Source organism: Gadus macrocephalus, chromosome 12, assembly GCF_031168955.1.
Source record: "Gadus macrocephalus chromosome 12, ASM3116895v1".
Lineage (NCBI taxonomy): Eukaryota > Metazoa > Chordata > Actinopteri > Gadiformes > Gadidae > Gadus > Gadus macrocephalus.
In genome coordinates, this window is record NC_082393.1 from 4,024,203 (window position 1) to 4,038,941 (window position 14,739).

The 14,739-nt window shown below is 43.9% G+C and overlaps 1 protein-coding gene across 2 annotated transcripts; it reads right to left on the reverse strand.

Moving 5' to 3' along the window:
• Positions 1-296: 296 nt before the first annotated feature.
• On the reverse strand, positions 297-14,690 carry uhrf1 (ubiquitin-like with PHD and ring finger domains 1). 2 transcript variants are annotated; one of them, XM_060067199.1, is made up of 17 exons: positions 14,532-14,690; positions 12,371-12,528; positions 9,810-10,091; positions 9,162-9,316; positions 8,650-8,865; positions 7,749-7,864; positions 7,435-7,621; positions 6,950-7,073; positions 6,743-6,850; positions 6,220-6,324; positions 5,539-5,645; positions 4,987-5,149; positions 4,419-4,556; positions 3,756-3,873; positions 3,175-3,326; positions 2,855-2,953; positions 297-2,408 (listed from the first exon to the last, which is right to left on the reverse strand). In XM_060067199.1, exons 2-17 carry the CDS (start codon positions 12,521-12,523, stop codon positions 2,262-2,264), a joined length of 2,370 nt encoding a protein of 789 aa, XP_059923182.1. In that variant the 5' UTR covers positions 12,524-12,528; positions 14,532-14,690; the 3' UTR covers positions 297-2,261. The 2 variants fall into 2 exon arrangements, with proteins under 2 accessions (XP_059923182.1, XP_059923180.1); XM_060067197.1 differs by having other exon boundaries at positions 12,371-12,533.
• Between the last annotated feature and the right edge of the window lie 49 nt (positions 14,691-14,739).

Sequence of the window (14,739 nt, forward strand, 5' to 3'; positions counted from 1 at the left end):
TCAAGGGTACGAGTGACGTTATTCGCCGAGGTGATTCCAGAGAAGTCGACGGAACGTTTTGTTGATTGCCCACTGGATGAACCATTAGCAAAGACACCATGCTCGCCTACACGTCGTGCACGTAAACCCTTCATTTAGGAGCTTACCCTCGTTTTTAATTGGAGAATAACTATTTAGATTAACTGCTGGAGCGGTATCCGAATTACCTCGGACAAAATAGTTATTGTATTACCATAACTACGTGGTATTAATTACTTTTTAAAAAGGATCGAATACCTGCAGATTAATGAACACAATCATGTTTACATTTTTATTGTATAAAAGATTGAACGTGTACATTTTGCACCAAACAAGTGCAAGTAGAAAGCATCCTAAACCTACATATCAAAACTAAGTGGGACTAAAAATATACAATTTAAGAAAATATACAGTTTCCAGTCAATGCAAATATTTGTAAATATTTGAGGTATTACCAATATCTGCAACCACTAGCCTCAAAGCTCAGCTCATGGGTCCCCAAAGTGCACTATACTTAACCCGACAAACTCCAACATCAAAAGCAGTTAGAACCAACATTGAAAGGCTGACAGACTGCTGGTTAAAGCAATATATTGCAAGCAAAATACATGTGTTCCCGATTGGTACAATGAGCTTGGCTGGTGAGCCGAAACGAGAACCTGACAGCTGCTTTCCTGTTGCTTAGTTAACCATACATTTTGAAATGCAAGTTACAAAAAACGGCTTTAAACCTACACTAAACGGAATGAGGACTGTTCCAAATACAAAAAGTGAGGTTAAAATTAAACATTCCCGTTTTATTAAACTATTGCATATGCCGTTGAATAAGGTTTTCCATTAACCCTGGTTCCCCCAACTAGGTTAAGAATAAAACATACTCCAGGGACCCAAGAACTAGAACAAATTCCCTCTGCAACGGACCATATGGATTCAGTATCATAGATTTATATTCAGCTCCCATATTCAAATACATTTGACTCTTCCAGGGTCACATTCTACAGCACCACATTTCCCTCTTGAAGCCTTTTGCGTGAAGACCTTGGTCTTCACACTCTAGCCCTTGGTTTAACAGCAGTCAGTTAAGGCAAATGCATGAGGAGATGGTGACACAGTGGGATAACATTACTCTAGAGTGGTAGACAACTTTTCTTTTTCATCCTAAGTAATCAAATGCATGCAACTTTTAACAAATCTTCAAATGCTATAAAATTCTAAAAAAAAAAAAAGTTATAAACATTGTGAAGCACCAACAAATTGATTATAGGAATATAATAATTCTGATTATGTTTGATGGAAATTTAGGACAAACGTGTAAATGGCATTTGGACAGTGCTTTCAGATACATTTGGGTTAATCACAAACAAATTTGTGCACAAGAAAAAAATAAAAAGGTATGCTGAAATGATGTTGAAACTATGATATGCTTCAAATCTATGGTCTGGGACAATTGGAAAATTTAGAAAGTCTGAATATCTGCTTACATTAACCCAGTTCTGGAAGCTGGCAATATAAGTCAGACCACTTTGAGATTATTTATTAAAAGGAAAAAATGACAAGGCATTGCAGAATAAATACAGGCAAGGGGAAAAATCCCCTGCACCTGGCCTAATGCGCAGACGAACAACCATGTGATCCTTTAATTTGAACAAGAACAAGTACAAGTAAGAACAAAAACTTGATTGCAAAAATCTGGTCTCAATTTGCATCCAAAAACGGAACGGCAGGCAGGGTTAACGTTTAGATAGCTCCATATACAAAAAAACAAAAACTGTACAAAAATTCAACGTCTAAGAAGTCAAGCTTGGCCACCACCTGGACTTGCTAGAGAGGCGTTCTGAGGGAGTGTGGTTTACACGTAGAGGAACTTTGTTGTACTGCAACCATGAGTTCCATTATGGCAAACGTGGAGAGGTGTGTTTGTTATTGTTAAATGACAAATAATGCCAAGCAATGCGAGGTTAAAAAAAAAAAAAAGGCATCCGTAACGGACTAGGATTACATGTACAAAAGCTTCAAATGCAGTTTCAATGAACAGTTAACCACACTTGAAAACAATACAGCCGAACAACCTGGAAAGTAGAAAGAATTAACTGGAGATGGTGATAAAAATCCACCAAAATTACTTAATTTCAATGTAAAAAATATATATTAAGAGAAAAAAAATGATTCTTTGTTGCCTCTACTGAACGTCTCCCCTTTTTTCAGTTCATTGCGCGTCCTTCCGGAGCAGAAGGAAGGTGTGATCATCGTCCACTGCTGTATCCGGGGAAGAACTGATTCAAAATGACCTGCAGTGGATTGTTGACGTTCATGGCGTAGTTCTTGCCCAGGTCGTGTCGGCAGGCGGGGCAGGTGTACACGTCTGCCCTGAAAGACCTCTGCAGACATTCCTGGAATAGAACATATTTCCCCATCTTAGGAACCTGCCACAGCTCTACATTACATTGAGGGAAGAGAGTGCCACTTTTTAAACGCATGGGATTTACTTTCCCTAAAAGGGCTCGTTGTGGGAGATAAGACTCACTAGGTCATTGAAGGGAAACCCGTTTTGCAGAAAATGAAACCATTTATTCTGTGAATATCACAATAAGAGTGGAGTTCTGGTTTTCAAGTGTACCCTGATTTAAATGCAAGTTAAAAATGACAAAAATGTCAAATAAAAGTGAACGAACCTTCTCATTGAACTTTGTCAGCATCCAATACCTAAACATGATCCCCCGTTAACCCATCAGCTGGTCCTCATCCATATTTGCCATGGAATACACTTCCTGCACTTCAACGGTTGGCAGCAGATCCCATGATAAGCGGATGCAAGAGAGATAGCAGCAGATCCTACCTTGCAGACGTTGTGTTGGCAGTCTGTGGTGACGGGCTGGTAGACCACCTCCTGACAGCAGATGCACAAGAACATTTCTTCCACCTTGTTCAGGAACTTCTGCAGAAGAAACATCCCACAGTATTGTTACACACAACCTGCAATATGTACAAATCTTTCCCCAACCTATATATAAAGTAATTTTTAATCAATCAAGTCACAAAAGTTTTGTTCAGATTATTGCTGAAAATGGCTACCAAAATGTATACTGACAAAATGTATACCATATTGGCCCAGCCTACAGACAGTCAGGTGTGTGGTATAAAGTAATGGATTCTTACCGGTCCCAGCGCCAGCGACTGCTTGGCCTCGACCCAGATCTTCTTATTGGCCTCGTCCTCCTTAATCAGGGACTTCTGCTCCCCGGTGAGCTTGTAAACCTCCACCTTCATCTTCTTAGGCGTTCCTTTGGCCGGGGAGGACTTGGCCGAGTCTAGCAGACGGATCACGTAAAGCACACGTTAGAAATCCAAGCGCCTGGCTCGTTTAAACCCCATTTTAAAAACTAATTGTGAAGCACCCTTCCATTAGACTAATGCTATTGAATATTCCTTGGTCACAGATGGAACTAGTTGGGACTGTAGGAATCATAAGTCACCGTTATAATCAGTATTGCTGTGAATGTGAACAGAAAAAAATAATAATAATCTTAGTAGTTACATGCTTTTTATTTGTTTGTTGGAATGGTTCTTCATTGAAATATCAATGCTTATTATATTGGGGTAAAAGGGGGGAAGCCCACAGCCCAACTGTCCCGTTATGGCACTTTATCATTAGGGGAATGGTTAAACGCTGGGGTGGTTCCAATAGCCGGTAATCCCATATCCCCAATAAAGTGGATAGTGGTTCTCATCTGGCTCACCTGTACCCTGAGATTTCCTCTTCCTCTTGCCCTTGGTTGGGGTCTCCTCCTCTGGCTCACTCTTGTTTTCCTTCTCCTTCTCCTTCGCTGCCTGGGTCTCAAGATAGCCTTCTGGATACTGGGGCGGACACACACGCATTCATTCATTTGACTCATTTGCAAAGACTTGCAAATTACATTCAAAATATACATGTAAATCAAGGCATCCTCAGCCTGCTGGGTTATCTCTTTAAGTTGGGCATTGCCTTGGAGCAACCGGTCCAATATTTACATCCAAATGCATTGATTTGGTATTCATTCAATAAAAGTAGTGGCCATGAAGTCCAAGGGGAAGTGAATAACCTGTAGTTCATCCAACAGCCTATAGGGGGCTCACAGTGGTTGGATTCAAAAACACAGGTCGCAGACGTCCTGTTTGACATTCTACATTAATTAAAAAGTTAAGGACTGTATTTACTGAGTTTTGGCCATAGAATAAGGGTAGGAATTGAAATGAAGCCTCACAGTAATGTGCCCAATATGGATATTTTCAAGTGGTGGTTTCAGAGTGCAAGAAATGGTAGCACCATTAGCTTTGGCTTAAACCAATGGGTGACATCCCTTTCAACAGTCACAAATTGACTGTACTGGTGTATCCAGCATTATCCAATGACGCGTCCTCACATTCATGGTGAGCCCCAGCTTCTTGATGCGCTCCTTGCCGTCTCTGGTCCAGGGTGCTGGCTCGTCGTCGTCCCTCTTCAGCAGGTACCTCCACACCAGGAAACCAGACTTCCCCTTCTCCGGCCAGTATTTCACCACCTAGGAGATACGAAGGCAGAGGTAAAGTGACCACCAATGCCAAGGACGTTCGGCCTATTTTAAAGTTAACGGCATATATCTTAACATGTTATGAAGTGCCATTAGTAATGTTTTGGACACTTTGCAGGAACAGTCAGGTAAATCTGTCCACAGAGCGCCAAGATGCACGTTCACAGCACTGTCGGGGTTCCCATCGAGCTTCAAACTGACCAAATGCCTGGTCCTTATGCTTTGCAAGTGGCACCCAATTAAAAATAAATAGTACATCAAATTGATCTACCAGGTAGCTAGCGTGACAACATATCACACCCCTCTGAAGACGGACATAAATATCACCGATGGAGACCTGATTACAATACATGAACCCATCACAGAGACCCAGAACCACAGGACATGTTGGTAACCGTTTGGCTCCTCCCCCAACGCTGACCTTGTAGATGCCGTCGTAGCGGTTGCCGTCCTCTGGGCTGTATTTGCTGTGTTTGCGACCCTTGGAGCTGCGGATCACCCGGACCGACCTGCCAGCCTTCCAGTTCTTGGCCTCCGCCCCGTCCTTATCGTTCACAGGCGTGTTGCAGTTCAGAGCCAGTGCCCTGGTAACGAAACCGAAACAAAAAGTGTTTAGGATAAGGACCAGTATGACCAACCGACAACTGTGTATTGGGCGGTTTATTATAATATTAGTGGCGGTAAAAGTGGTACGATACAAGGAACAGGTACGAGAACCCAAGCTAGCGGCTATAGGCACCCAAGCTAGCGGCTATAGGCACCCAAGCTAGCGGCTATAGGCACCCAAGCTAGCGGCTATAGGCACCCAAGCTAGCGGCTATAGGCACCCAAGCTAGCGGCTATAGGCACCCAAGCTAGAGGCTATAGGAACCCAAGCTAGAGGCTATAGGAACCCAAGCTAGAGGCTATAGGAACCCAAGCTAGAGGCTATAGGAACCCGAAAAAGCGGCAATAGCAAACAGCAATTACACACCTGTTCATGTTGGTCAGTTTTTGGTCACATGACTGTTCGGCGGTCCTCTTGTTGCCGGACAGATCCCGTCCTCCGGATCCAGTGTAAGTGAACTCATTACCGTCATCCTAAAACCAGGAGCAAGAATACAGATCATCAGAACCAGGTCCCCTTAAGTAGCCCTACTTTCTTTGCATTGAGGCCAGTTTAAGAAACAAATATCAAAATACCAATATTTGGTAACTCAAAAGTAAAAAAAAGACTAATAGCCGTAAATAATCGTATCCAAAGGGACTGACTAAATACAGGCCCTTGGGGGTTTGGCATCTTGTTTATGAACCCTTTCAAGCAAGCTGTGGTTAGCAAGGAAGTCATCCAAGAACATGGCTGAGAATCAGCAGCAGAGCAACTATTCTGACCACCACAACCCAATAAAGCTTTATTGGGAAAATGTAGACAACCAAGTCAATGACAACTACTTCACAAATGTCCAAATATTATCATCCTAATTTGGGGAGACGTCCAGCTAAACTGGAAGTACACGACAAAAACTCACAGGGTTGAGTGTTTAATTCCCACCTATGCCAAGAATGCATGAGCCTACTGTACCCAAGATGCTTCAGATAAAATAAAATCCTCCAAACTGCATCATTAAAAATCTTGATTATCAAAAGTAATAACAAGCAAGCTCGCTTAGCGTACCACGTCATCCTCGTAGCCTCCGGCTAGCACCAGGGAGTAGGCTCCATCGTTGCTCCTTCCATGGATACCGGCGACATGGGGCCGGTGGACACCAGACTCGCTCACCTTGACACGCAGAGAAAATACACTGAAAGCTCAGAAGAAACAGGCACTCTGACGAACAAACGGTCAAATGGCTGTAGCTGCTTAAAGATATAATCGTCGTTTAAATGTATAATGTTTTCGTCTTTGCTTTTTAGATGAACCGAATGAAATCAAATGATGAAAAAAATAAGGCTTTTTAAAAGGCAAATTAAAACAAAGCAGTCATGGACCCCAAGGGGCAATGCCCCTCTTTTCAGGCATTGTTAAAAGTAGCCAGTCACTTTAAAGACAACCAGATGTCAGCATTAAAGGAAGTGAAAAAAACAGCCAAGCGATGATAGGATAAGAATTGCCATTTCTATTTAACTGCCTTCAGAGTAATCACTTCCTCTTTCAGCTCCGATGGCTGCCACTTGCTACGAGGGTCAAGTTGACTGACCTGCACCCTGAACTTCCACTGGGACCCAACTGGGACACAAGGCACTGGGCCATAGTGGTTGGACGGCACGATGGTGCACTGTTTGGTGCGCCCCGCACAGGCCATGCCCTGAAAGTAGAGGAAAAACACCCGTCAGTTGGTTTGATACTTAGAAATAACATGTCACAGTAGTCGTGTTATTTCCGTAAATATGTCGGGGGAACTCACTTTGCCCCAGTCTCTTTGGCTGGAGGAGCTGGCCGAGGCCATTTTGGACTTCTTTTTGCTGTCCTTCAGCTTCTCACCAGCCCTCACCACCTCGCTTACATCGTTACGGCAACTGGGACAATACCTGAAATGGACCACCCCATGCATATTACTAAACATGAAGTACACAATAATATAAAAGATTCCATTTCGATTCATGCACCCTTACAAAACAAGTAAATGTTATTATACGCTTACTATAAATAAAGGATGCAAGTTTTGCGACCACATCCACCCTCTTCTGTGTTCCTTTGACAGTTATTCCTTGACATACAGAAACCCCCTAGCCCCCTCTGAATAAGGGCGGGTCTGTGATGTACTACTCAAATAAAATCGACTTAATCAGCACCGCTTTTACCATTGACCTCCGTGACGCTGATTGGAAGATTCGCCCGTGCCGGTTATAGTTATATAGTATATAGTATGGTTATAGAACCCCGACTCACCAGTCCTCGTCATCGGGGATGGACGTGAGCGGGGGGTCCAAGCAGTACATGTGGAAGGCCATGTCACACTCGTCGCACAGCAGCTGCTTGTCGGGGTCCTGCTTAATGCCACACGCGTGACAGTTGCACCAGCGGCAGTTCTTCTTGGGGTTGTCCTTGCAGTGCTTGCACTCGGGCCCGTTGGACCCTGAAGAACCGAGGAGATCAGGGTGGGTCAGCGCAAGAACTTGAAACCCATGTCATGCTGCCCCCAAAGAGAAGAATATGTAATGAATATCATCGCCACAATTTCCACATTTTCCACAACTCCTTACTTTTCAGCGGGCTTTCCGATCCCGGGGCCGAGTTGTCGGGACCCCCGGCCTCTTCGATTTTGTAGATCTCCGTCAGGAACATGATCCGACAGTCGTTAAGGGAGTCGCCAGCCTCACTGCAGAGAAAGATTATGAAACCATCTCAGTAAAAAGGATCGTTCAACAGGGACGCAAAATGTTTCGCTATCAATAAACTTCTTTAATGTTTGTTGAAGAAAAAAAATGTACTTTGGGTTAGGGCAGTGGCACTATCAAATACATTTCCTTTCCAAGAAGAGCACATTCTTGACACACTAGTTATACTAGAAGGTTACACTACATCTGGAAAAAGAAAGGAGAACTGTGTCAACAGCAGTCATCACACCACTCGTGGTGTTGAAGTGTATTCTCTCCCTTGGTGCTCACTGTTTAAAAGGGCATTTTTGCTGCCCTGCAAAATTGAACGGGGGTAAATAAGTACATTTTTGTCAAGTTGAAAGCAGACTGACATGAATGGACGCATCAGTTTGTCTAATGTTTGTCCAGGCCATTTTTTCTTGTTCTCATAATGATGGACGTCTCACGCTCATACATAATGGGCAGCCGAAACCTGAGTACCAAAGTAAGTAGTACGAAAAAAAGCATACAAATCCTGAATAGAGATTTTAATACCTACCTAACAAACGTATACGAATATACGACAATTTGGACTCATCACTACTACGGACATGTGACAATCAGCCAAAAGAACTCACCAGCTGAAAATGCATCAAAAGAACAGAAAAGTCCAAAGTTCTAGGTTTTAAACTTCAAAATTCAGAATAGTTTGAGCTAAATTTCTAACTAACACAAAATAGATTTCACTTGTTAAAAATTCTACCCCTTCTTCCCCCTGAAGCGACAAAGCCAAGCAGCCCCTTACCCGAGCAGGATCTTGGCGTGGATCTCATGCGCCGTCCGGGTCTCCTTCTTCTTGTTGATCTCGGCGTCGTACCAGTACCCCCGCTCCTTGGGGTCGTCTGGGTTGAAGTTCACCATGACGACCATGCCGGGCTCCAGCTGGTGCCACTGGTAGACTGTGCGGGCGCGCGGCCGGATGTCCTTGGCCAGCAGCTGGACCACGCCGTTCTCTGGGTAGCTGAGGTGAAGGAGGACCGTCAGTGTGCAGCTCACACGCACACGTTAGATGAAACACTCGACAGACACCACGGTTTACATTTTTGAGGGGGTCACCGACTACGGAAACTGAACTATGAATTCGGTTAAAACTCAAAAATGGGATAATGCGTAATTCCCCCTCTCAAACAAAACAATCATTAACAAATATTGCAAGTTGTGTCCACTAAAAGCAAACAAAGAGATAAATCTACCAATGAATCACTAGCCAAGTATTTACATTTCCGATATCAACTTAAGAGTACAGATGCGTCTTACTCTTCGTATTTGACGTGGTAGCGAATGTCCTCGTCAGTGGGCGTGCCCGGTTCCACCTTCTCTGGGCTCGGCTCCGGCCCCTTGGTGACCTTCAGGATCTGGGCCTCGAACCACGCCCCCATGTTCAGGTCCCTGGCGTCCACAAACTCATTGATCTAAAACACAAAGCGTCAGATTAATAAGAATACAAAGCTTTTTCCAGACGTTTTACTGTCAATGCTTAAAATCTGTTGGTTATGGGTGATTACGCGGTATAAATGAAACATGCAATAATTACAAAAGCATCCAACATTATATTTTGTCCAAAGTAACGTTTACTACGAGGCATGATTTTATTGTTGCAGTTTGCCATAATGTGATCCATTATTGTAATGATTCAATGTCTCTTCCTGATTGAGGAATCCATCGATTACTCATCTTACATTCTGCTTTCTAAACCAGGAAAATCATACCACATTACAACACTGATTATCACAATGTCGTAACCAACAACCAAAGTCGGTCTCGGCTCGGCTTACGAAAGAGTCACCCCTCAGGTCGGGTTAAAGGTGGAGTCCCTTCAGGGGTTGGGTTACCAACCATGCTGACTCTTCTATTCAACGGTTAGCCAAAACACTCAATAGCCAGTTAGACGTCCAAACCCATTACCTTGTACAAGCCGAACCCAGGGTCGATGAGTTCTTGCGTGTCGGCGCTGGCGGAGGTCCCGGCGGCCTGTGGGGCCTCGGGCTCCCCGTGGGTGGAGCTTTTGTCGGACTCGCTCTGGGCCGAGCCACAGCCGGAGTCCGAGTCGGAGAGCTCGGCGTCCTTGGGCTCCTTGGCGTCTTTGGTCTTCGCCGTCTCCACGGCCGGAGCGGCCGTCCTCAGCAGGAGCTGAACGATGTCGTTGAGACCCACGCTGTAGTCGAACATGGTGTGGCCGTCTTCCATCTGGACACACGGGGAGAATTAGGTTCTGTACCAGGGCGTGTGTGTGCATGAGCGCACACGCGTGTCTCACGATGGTCATGCTTGCAGTCAATGCCTTCAGGACCGGAATATACAACAAATTAATTAGTGCTCATTTGTGCAATCTCATCTCCGCTATACGATAATTGGAAATCATAAAGCGTTAGAAAAGGACATTTAGTGAACGTGGAGGTTTGCATTTATGGGTCGAGAAGGTCAAGTACAGTGAAGATGCAAAGAAACGATTGGATTGGTTCCAAACTAGGCGTGACCCTTGACCTGGCTGGTAATAACTAACAGAAGGATAAATGGATTCAATTGAATTGCGTTAGCCCTTGGGGTGGGGGGGACTTTATCTCAGTAATCCCCAACAGACTGCTCCTTCATTTAGTGCCATAGACAGACAGACTGAGCCGGAACAGAGGATATAAAAGACGCATTTATATGCAATATCACACAATTGAGATCGACTGCAAAATTTCCCCGTTGGCTGATCCAATAGTTGCAGAAATTACGACTGCTTGGGATTTGAGATACTGTTTTGTAACAACCCTTGGCAAATCAACTACAACAAGGCTTTCTGACTTAGATTTTACAAATTCAGTTAACATGTTAGATATGACACATGCCTTGTACACATAACAGCATTTAAGAAAAAGGTCCCCACTACTGAAATCCACACAAACACAATATTTCTATTACATTTGTTCATTCTGGTGTGAAGCACTGTCAGAAAACATAAGAAACATGATTATGATTTTTTATTATTTGTTTTCAGCCGTTTGCAATGCAAAAATGCATTGCAAAAATGCATTGCAAGCTCTAAAACACAGCCACAAAAAAGTGACTTTTGGCCAAATAATCTCAATATCATCTTGCAATAGCCTCGTCGTTTGCATTCGCATTGTGACTTGGGATCTCTGATCCAATGAGGCAACTTGAATTGACAACGTTTACACAGAAAACACGTTTAGTTTGTTCTTCTAATATTTAACCAACAGACGTGAATTAATTTCCGTCAACTCACTGCCAAACTGACACAGCCACGGTTGAATTTGACAGGAAATGACATTACATTCAAAAGTGTTTATACTGTATGTGTGCACTGATGCATTGAATAGTATAAAGTAAATAAAGCCTGAAATATATAACCACAAGGAAGGACCTTCATGGCACTGTCAGATCTTTTAAGTAGAGCGCACCAATGACATTGGATAATATTTATACTGATAAGAGTGCCTATAGTTCAACGGATCATTTACAGGCATCATAATAAAAAAAAAAATACACCATTGGAATGTCTTTGTTTACTTTTGTCCTCTTCAACACACAATGTTAAGAGTGATGTAAAAATGTAAAATAAACCATATACCATATTCCAGGATTTGGGTGACACAAGTTCAGCCAATTCAGTCAAAGGCTAAACTAAAGAAACTTAAAATTAAAAATAATTAAAATATCACAGAGGGAGGTTTCCACTGCACCTATCAGATCGTGTAGGGGTGTGGTCTGACCCCACGCACCCCCTTCTGTGTAGTTCGTACTTCCTCAAAATCATAAATCATCTGTACTGTAAAGGCTCACCGCCTTTGCCACGTGAATACACGGCAATTGGTCACCCGTTTGCGTAAATCTACTCCAGTCAATTGGCTTGATGGAAATCAATGAACTGAACGTATGAGAGATTGCAATGGATTTCCCCACGTGCCGGATTATGTTCCATCAAACATCGAAAGCACCTTGATAACCCGTTTGAAAATATAATTGGAAGTAGATAATGTAGTTTCTTTGACCAACACTTTAAAAGAACACCGTTATGAGCCGCCATTTGCATACATTTTAATATTCCACTTGCATACATATAGCGCAATAGCACTTTCTTCCCTTCACACCACCACATACAACTTTGCGTTCTTCAAAAACCCTGCAGGAACCAGCAGGGCATGCCATGGTCATTGATCCTCATGTTGACATGTTCAAAAACCAGGAAGACAGAATCCATGTACACATGTTTTCAAGCCTATAACTAGCAGTCCAAAACAGACTTGGACAACATTTGATCCATCAAATAAAGCTTGAATGACGATGCTGCAACCCTGCAGTCAAAACAGATGAGCACCCAACGGCTGCAACTCAAACATCCCTGGCATCCAATCCACAACCAACAGCCATTATCTGCCAGCTGCAGGTTTCACATGGCAAACCTCCCAGCTCTTACACCATCTATTCACCACGTCACCGGCTGTGTGACCTCAACGTACCTGTTTGCCGCGGTAGAAGAGCCTCTGTCGTTCGGGCTCCACCTTGAAGAGCTCCTGGATCTTGAGGCGCAGCTCGTCCACCTTGGTGAGCTTGGACAGGTTGTCCACCCGGTGGGTCTGGCTCCCGTCCATCGTCCGTACTTGGATCCACATTGCAGCTGCCCTGGGGATAACGGGACCCGGTTAGAGGATGCTGTCCTGCAGCTGCGCCAGAAGTGGGCCAGGCACACCGGTTGCCACTTAGACCGGGCCCTTTACTTTGAGCCCCCTTTCCAGCCCGCTCGTCAATAGCCAAAGCAGAAAGATCCTTAAACGTTGACTGTTAATACAAAACGTTTGCCTCTTCAAGGAGAACAAGGCAGGTGAACGTCTGTTTGTTTTCCATTAATGGAAGTCAGTGAAATTGCCATAATTGAAACTGGACACCGTCTGTTTCCTTGTATTTTGGAGCCATTGTTTCCAAAATAGTACAAAAACAAGCCAGACAGCTGTGGTGCCCCTATAGCCGCTATAACAGAATCCATCCATCATCACCACAATGAAGCTGACAGCCGTTTCCTAAATCATCCATGTTAAGCAACAGAAAGGCGGGTTTGAGTTTTAGGTAGCTACTGGGGTTGTGCTTAAGTTATGTTGATGGCATCTGCCTGGCTGCCATTGCTATTGAAAATAGTATGGACAGTTGAAGTACTCACAAGTATTGCTTATTAATATTCCAAGTGGGATACAGATTCAGTATTCTATAGACTTCCCCCCAACCTTAAAAACAAGTTGTGAATGAAAGTTATTGAACTGGCTTTCATGTCATCTTTCGAATAAAGAATTTTCCATTCACACCACAGTCAGACTTGACAACAGTGACAAGGCATCTGGTGTTGTCATTTGTGCCATTTGTGCAATAAAACGTGTGCAATAAAACGGTTTAACAATGGAGGGCAAAAACTGCTGTGGCTGTTATATCCACATAACGGTCAGATTGTTTAAATTAGAAGACAACTCGAGGATTGGGATAACTATTTGTTGGAAATAAAAATAAGTCGCCGAGGCTAGTAAACAAGTGATTATCCACTAGAGTGATAATGACACGGCCTATTCAAATCTCTACTCCGTGCCTTCTGCCACTGGATGACGGTCAATAACAGTGTTCAAACGGTCATTGTGCTGCGCCTCCATCCGAGTGACCTGTCACCCCTCCAACAGTCTTTTCTGGGCGTGGCCAAGCTGATTTAAATACAGTGCGGGAAAACGAAGCGAAGGCCACTCCCACCGAGAGCACATCCGGGCGCGAGGAGCTGCTACCAAACAATGTGGCTTCGGGTTTCTGACAATAAAACACGCCATGGGACCACCCAGTATTACTTCAGATAGAATCGATAAGGTTTAATCAGTAGCTACGATTATGTTGCAACAGAAGATGCCTTTGCGGTCCGTTTTAAACACGATTGATGTATTATACACGGTGGTCTGTGCTCGCTGCGCTCAGCTGGGATCAGCTGGTCCGACGATTCATTAAAACCCTTCAAATCCAGTGTGGTCGTGTTTAAACTGGTCACGTCCGTCTTTCCCCACATGTTTAGTAATCTAACCACCAAACCAAGAAAGAAAGGAGCATCTCGAAATATACAAGGTTTACTACAACCACACCTCTATGGCCAAATACTGAAAACTATTTTTTTTTAATAGGACAGTTTCTCCTTCGCATGTAAACGTTTTATATCGAGTGCAAGTACACGTACTGGCCAAACTTGTGTGAAAGTGGATCGCCCATTCTGTACGTTCACCCAGTAAACAGAAACACAAGGTAAAAGCGCGCACAACAGCATCACACACACGGAGCTCAACCCTCCAGCCCCGGTAGCATTGACAGCGGACCACGTTCCCGACCCCTACCAGACACTTATGTGCACAAAACACGCACATGCCCGTTCAGTCATTCAGCAGAGCAGCGCCAAGCGCGCTAGTTTTAACTCGGTTGGAGAATGAACACGATGTAAACAGTGTTAAGTCACCCGAACAATGCATTTGAATGACGAGGAGAGCCGTTCAGAAACGAGGCAGGGAGACTTTCCAAATTAGCAAAAACAGGCTAGCTAGCTAGGTCAACTGATACGATCCAACACAGGTTGTATGTTATTAAATTCAACGTAGTTCGTGGCTTTACCTGTTTGATTGTCCAAATTCTCGGATAAAGTTTATGCCGCAAGAGATTTCCTCGTACCGCTCTAGTTTGCAAGAGAAACTCAACGCGCTGCAGAAGACAGAATCAATAGTTCTTTGATACTTTCTTTCCCCGCCCGTCTACAACTACAAGGATTCCGCTATTGGCTCGTTCTTGCTCACAGGCGGCCGCTAATTGGTCGGCATGGTTG

What these genes read in the sequence shown, in the direction of transcription:
- uhrf1 (XM_060067199.1), bottom strand. Translation starts at nt 12,523, where the DNA reads ATGTGGATCCAAGTACGGACGATGGACGGGAGCCAGACCCACCGGGTG. An exon ending in TACCACGTCAAATACGAAGA is followed by an intron (nt 8,866 to 9,161) that starts GTAAGACGCATC and finishes CCTTCACCTCAG; the next exon opens with CTACCCAGAGAACGGCGTGG. An exon ending in GAGGCTACGAGGATGACGTG is followed by an intron (nt 5,646 to 6,219) that starts GTACGCTAAGCG and finishes TCCTGGTTTTAG; the next exon opens with GATGACGGTAATGAGTTCAC.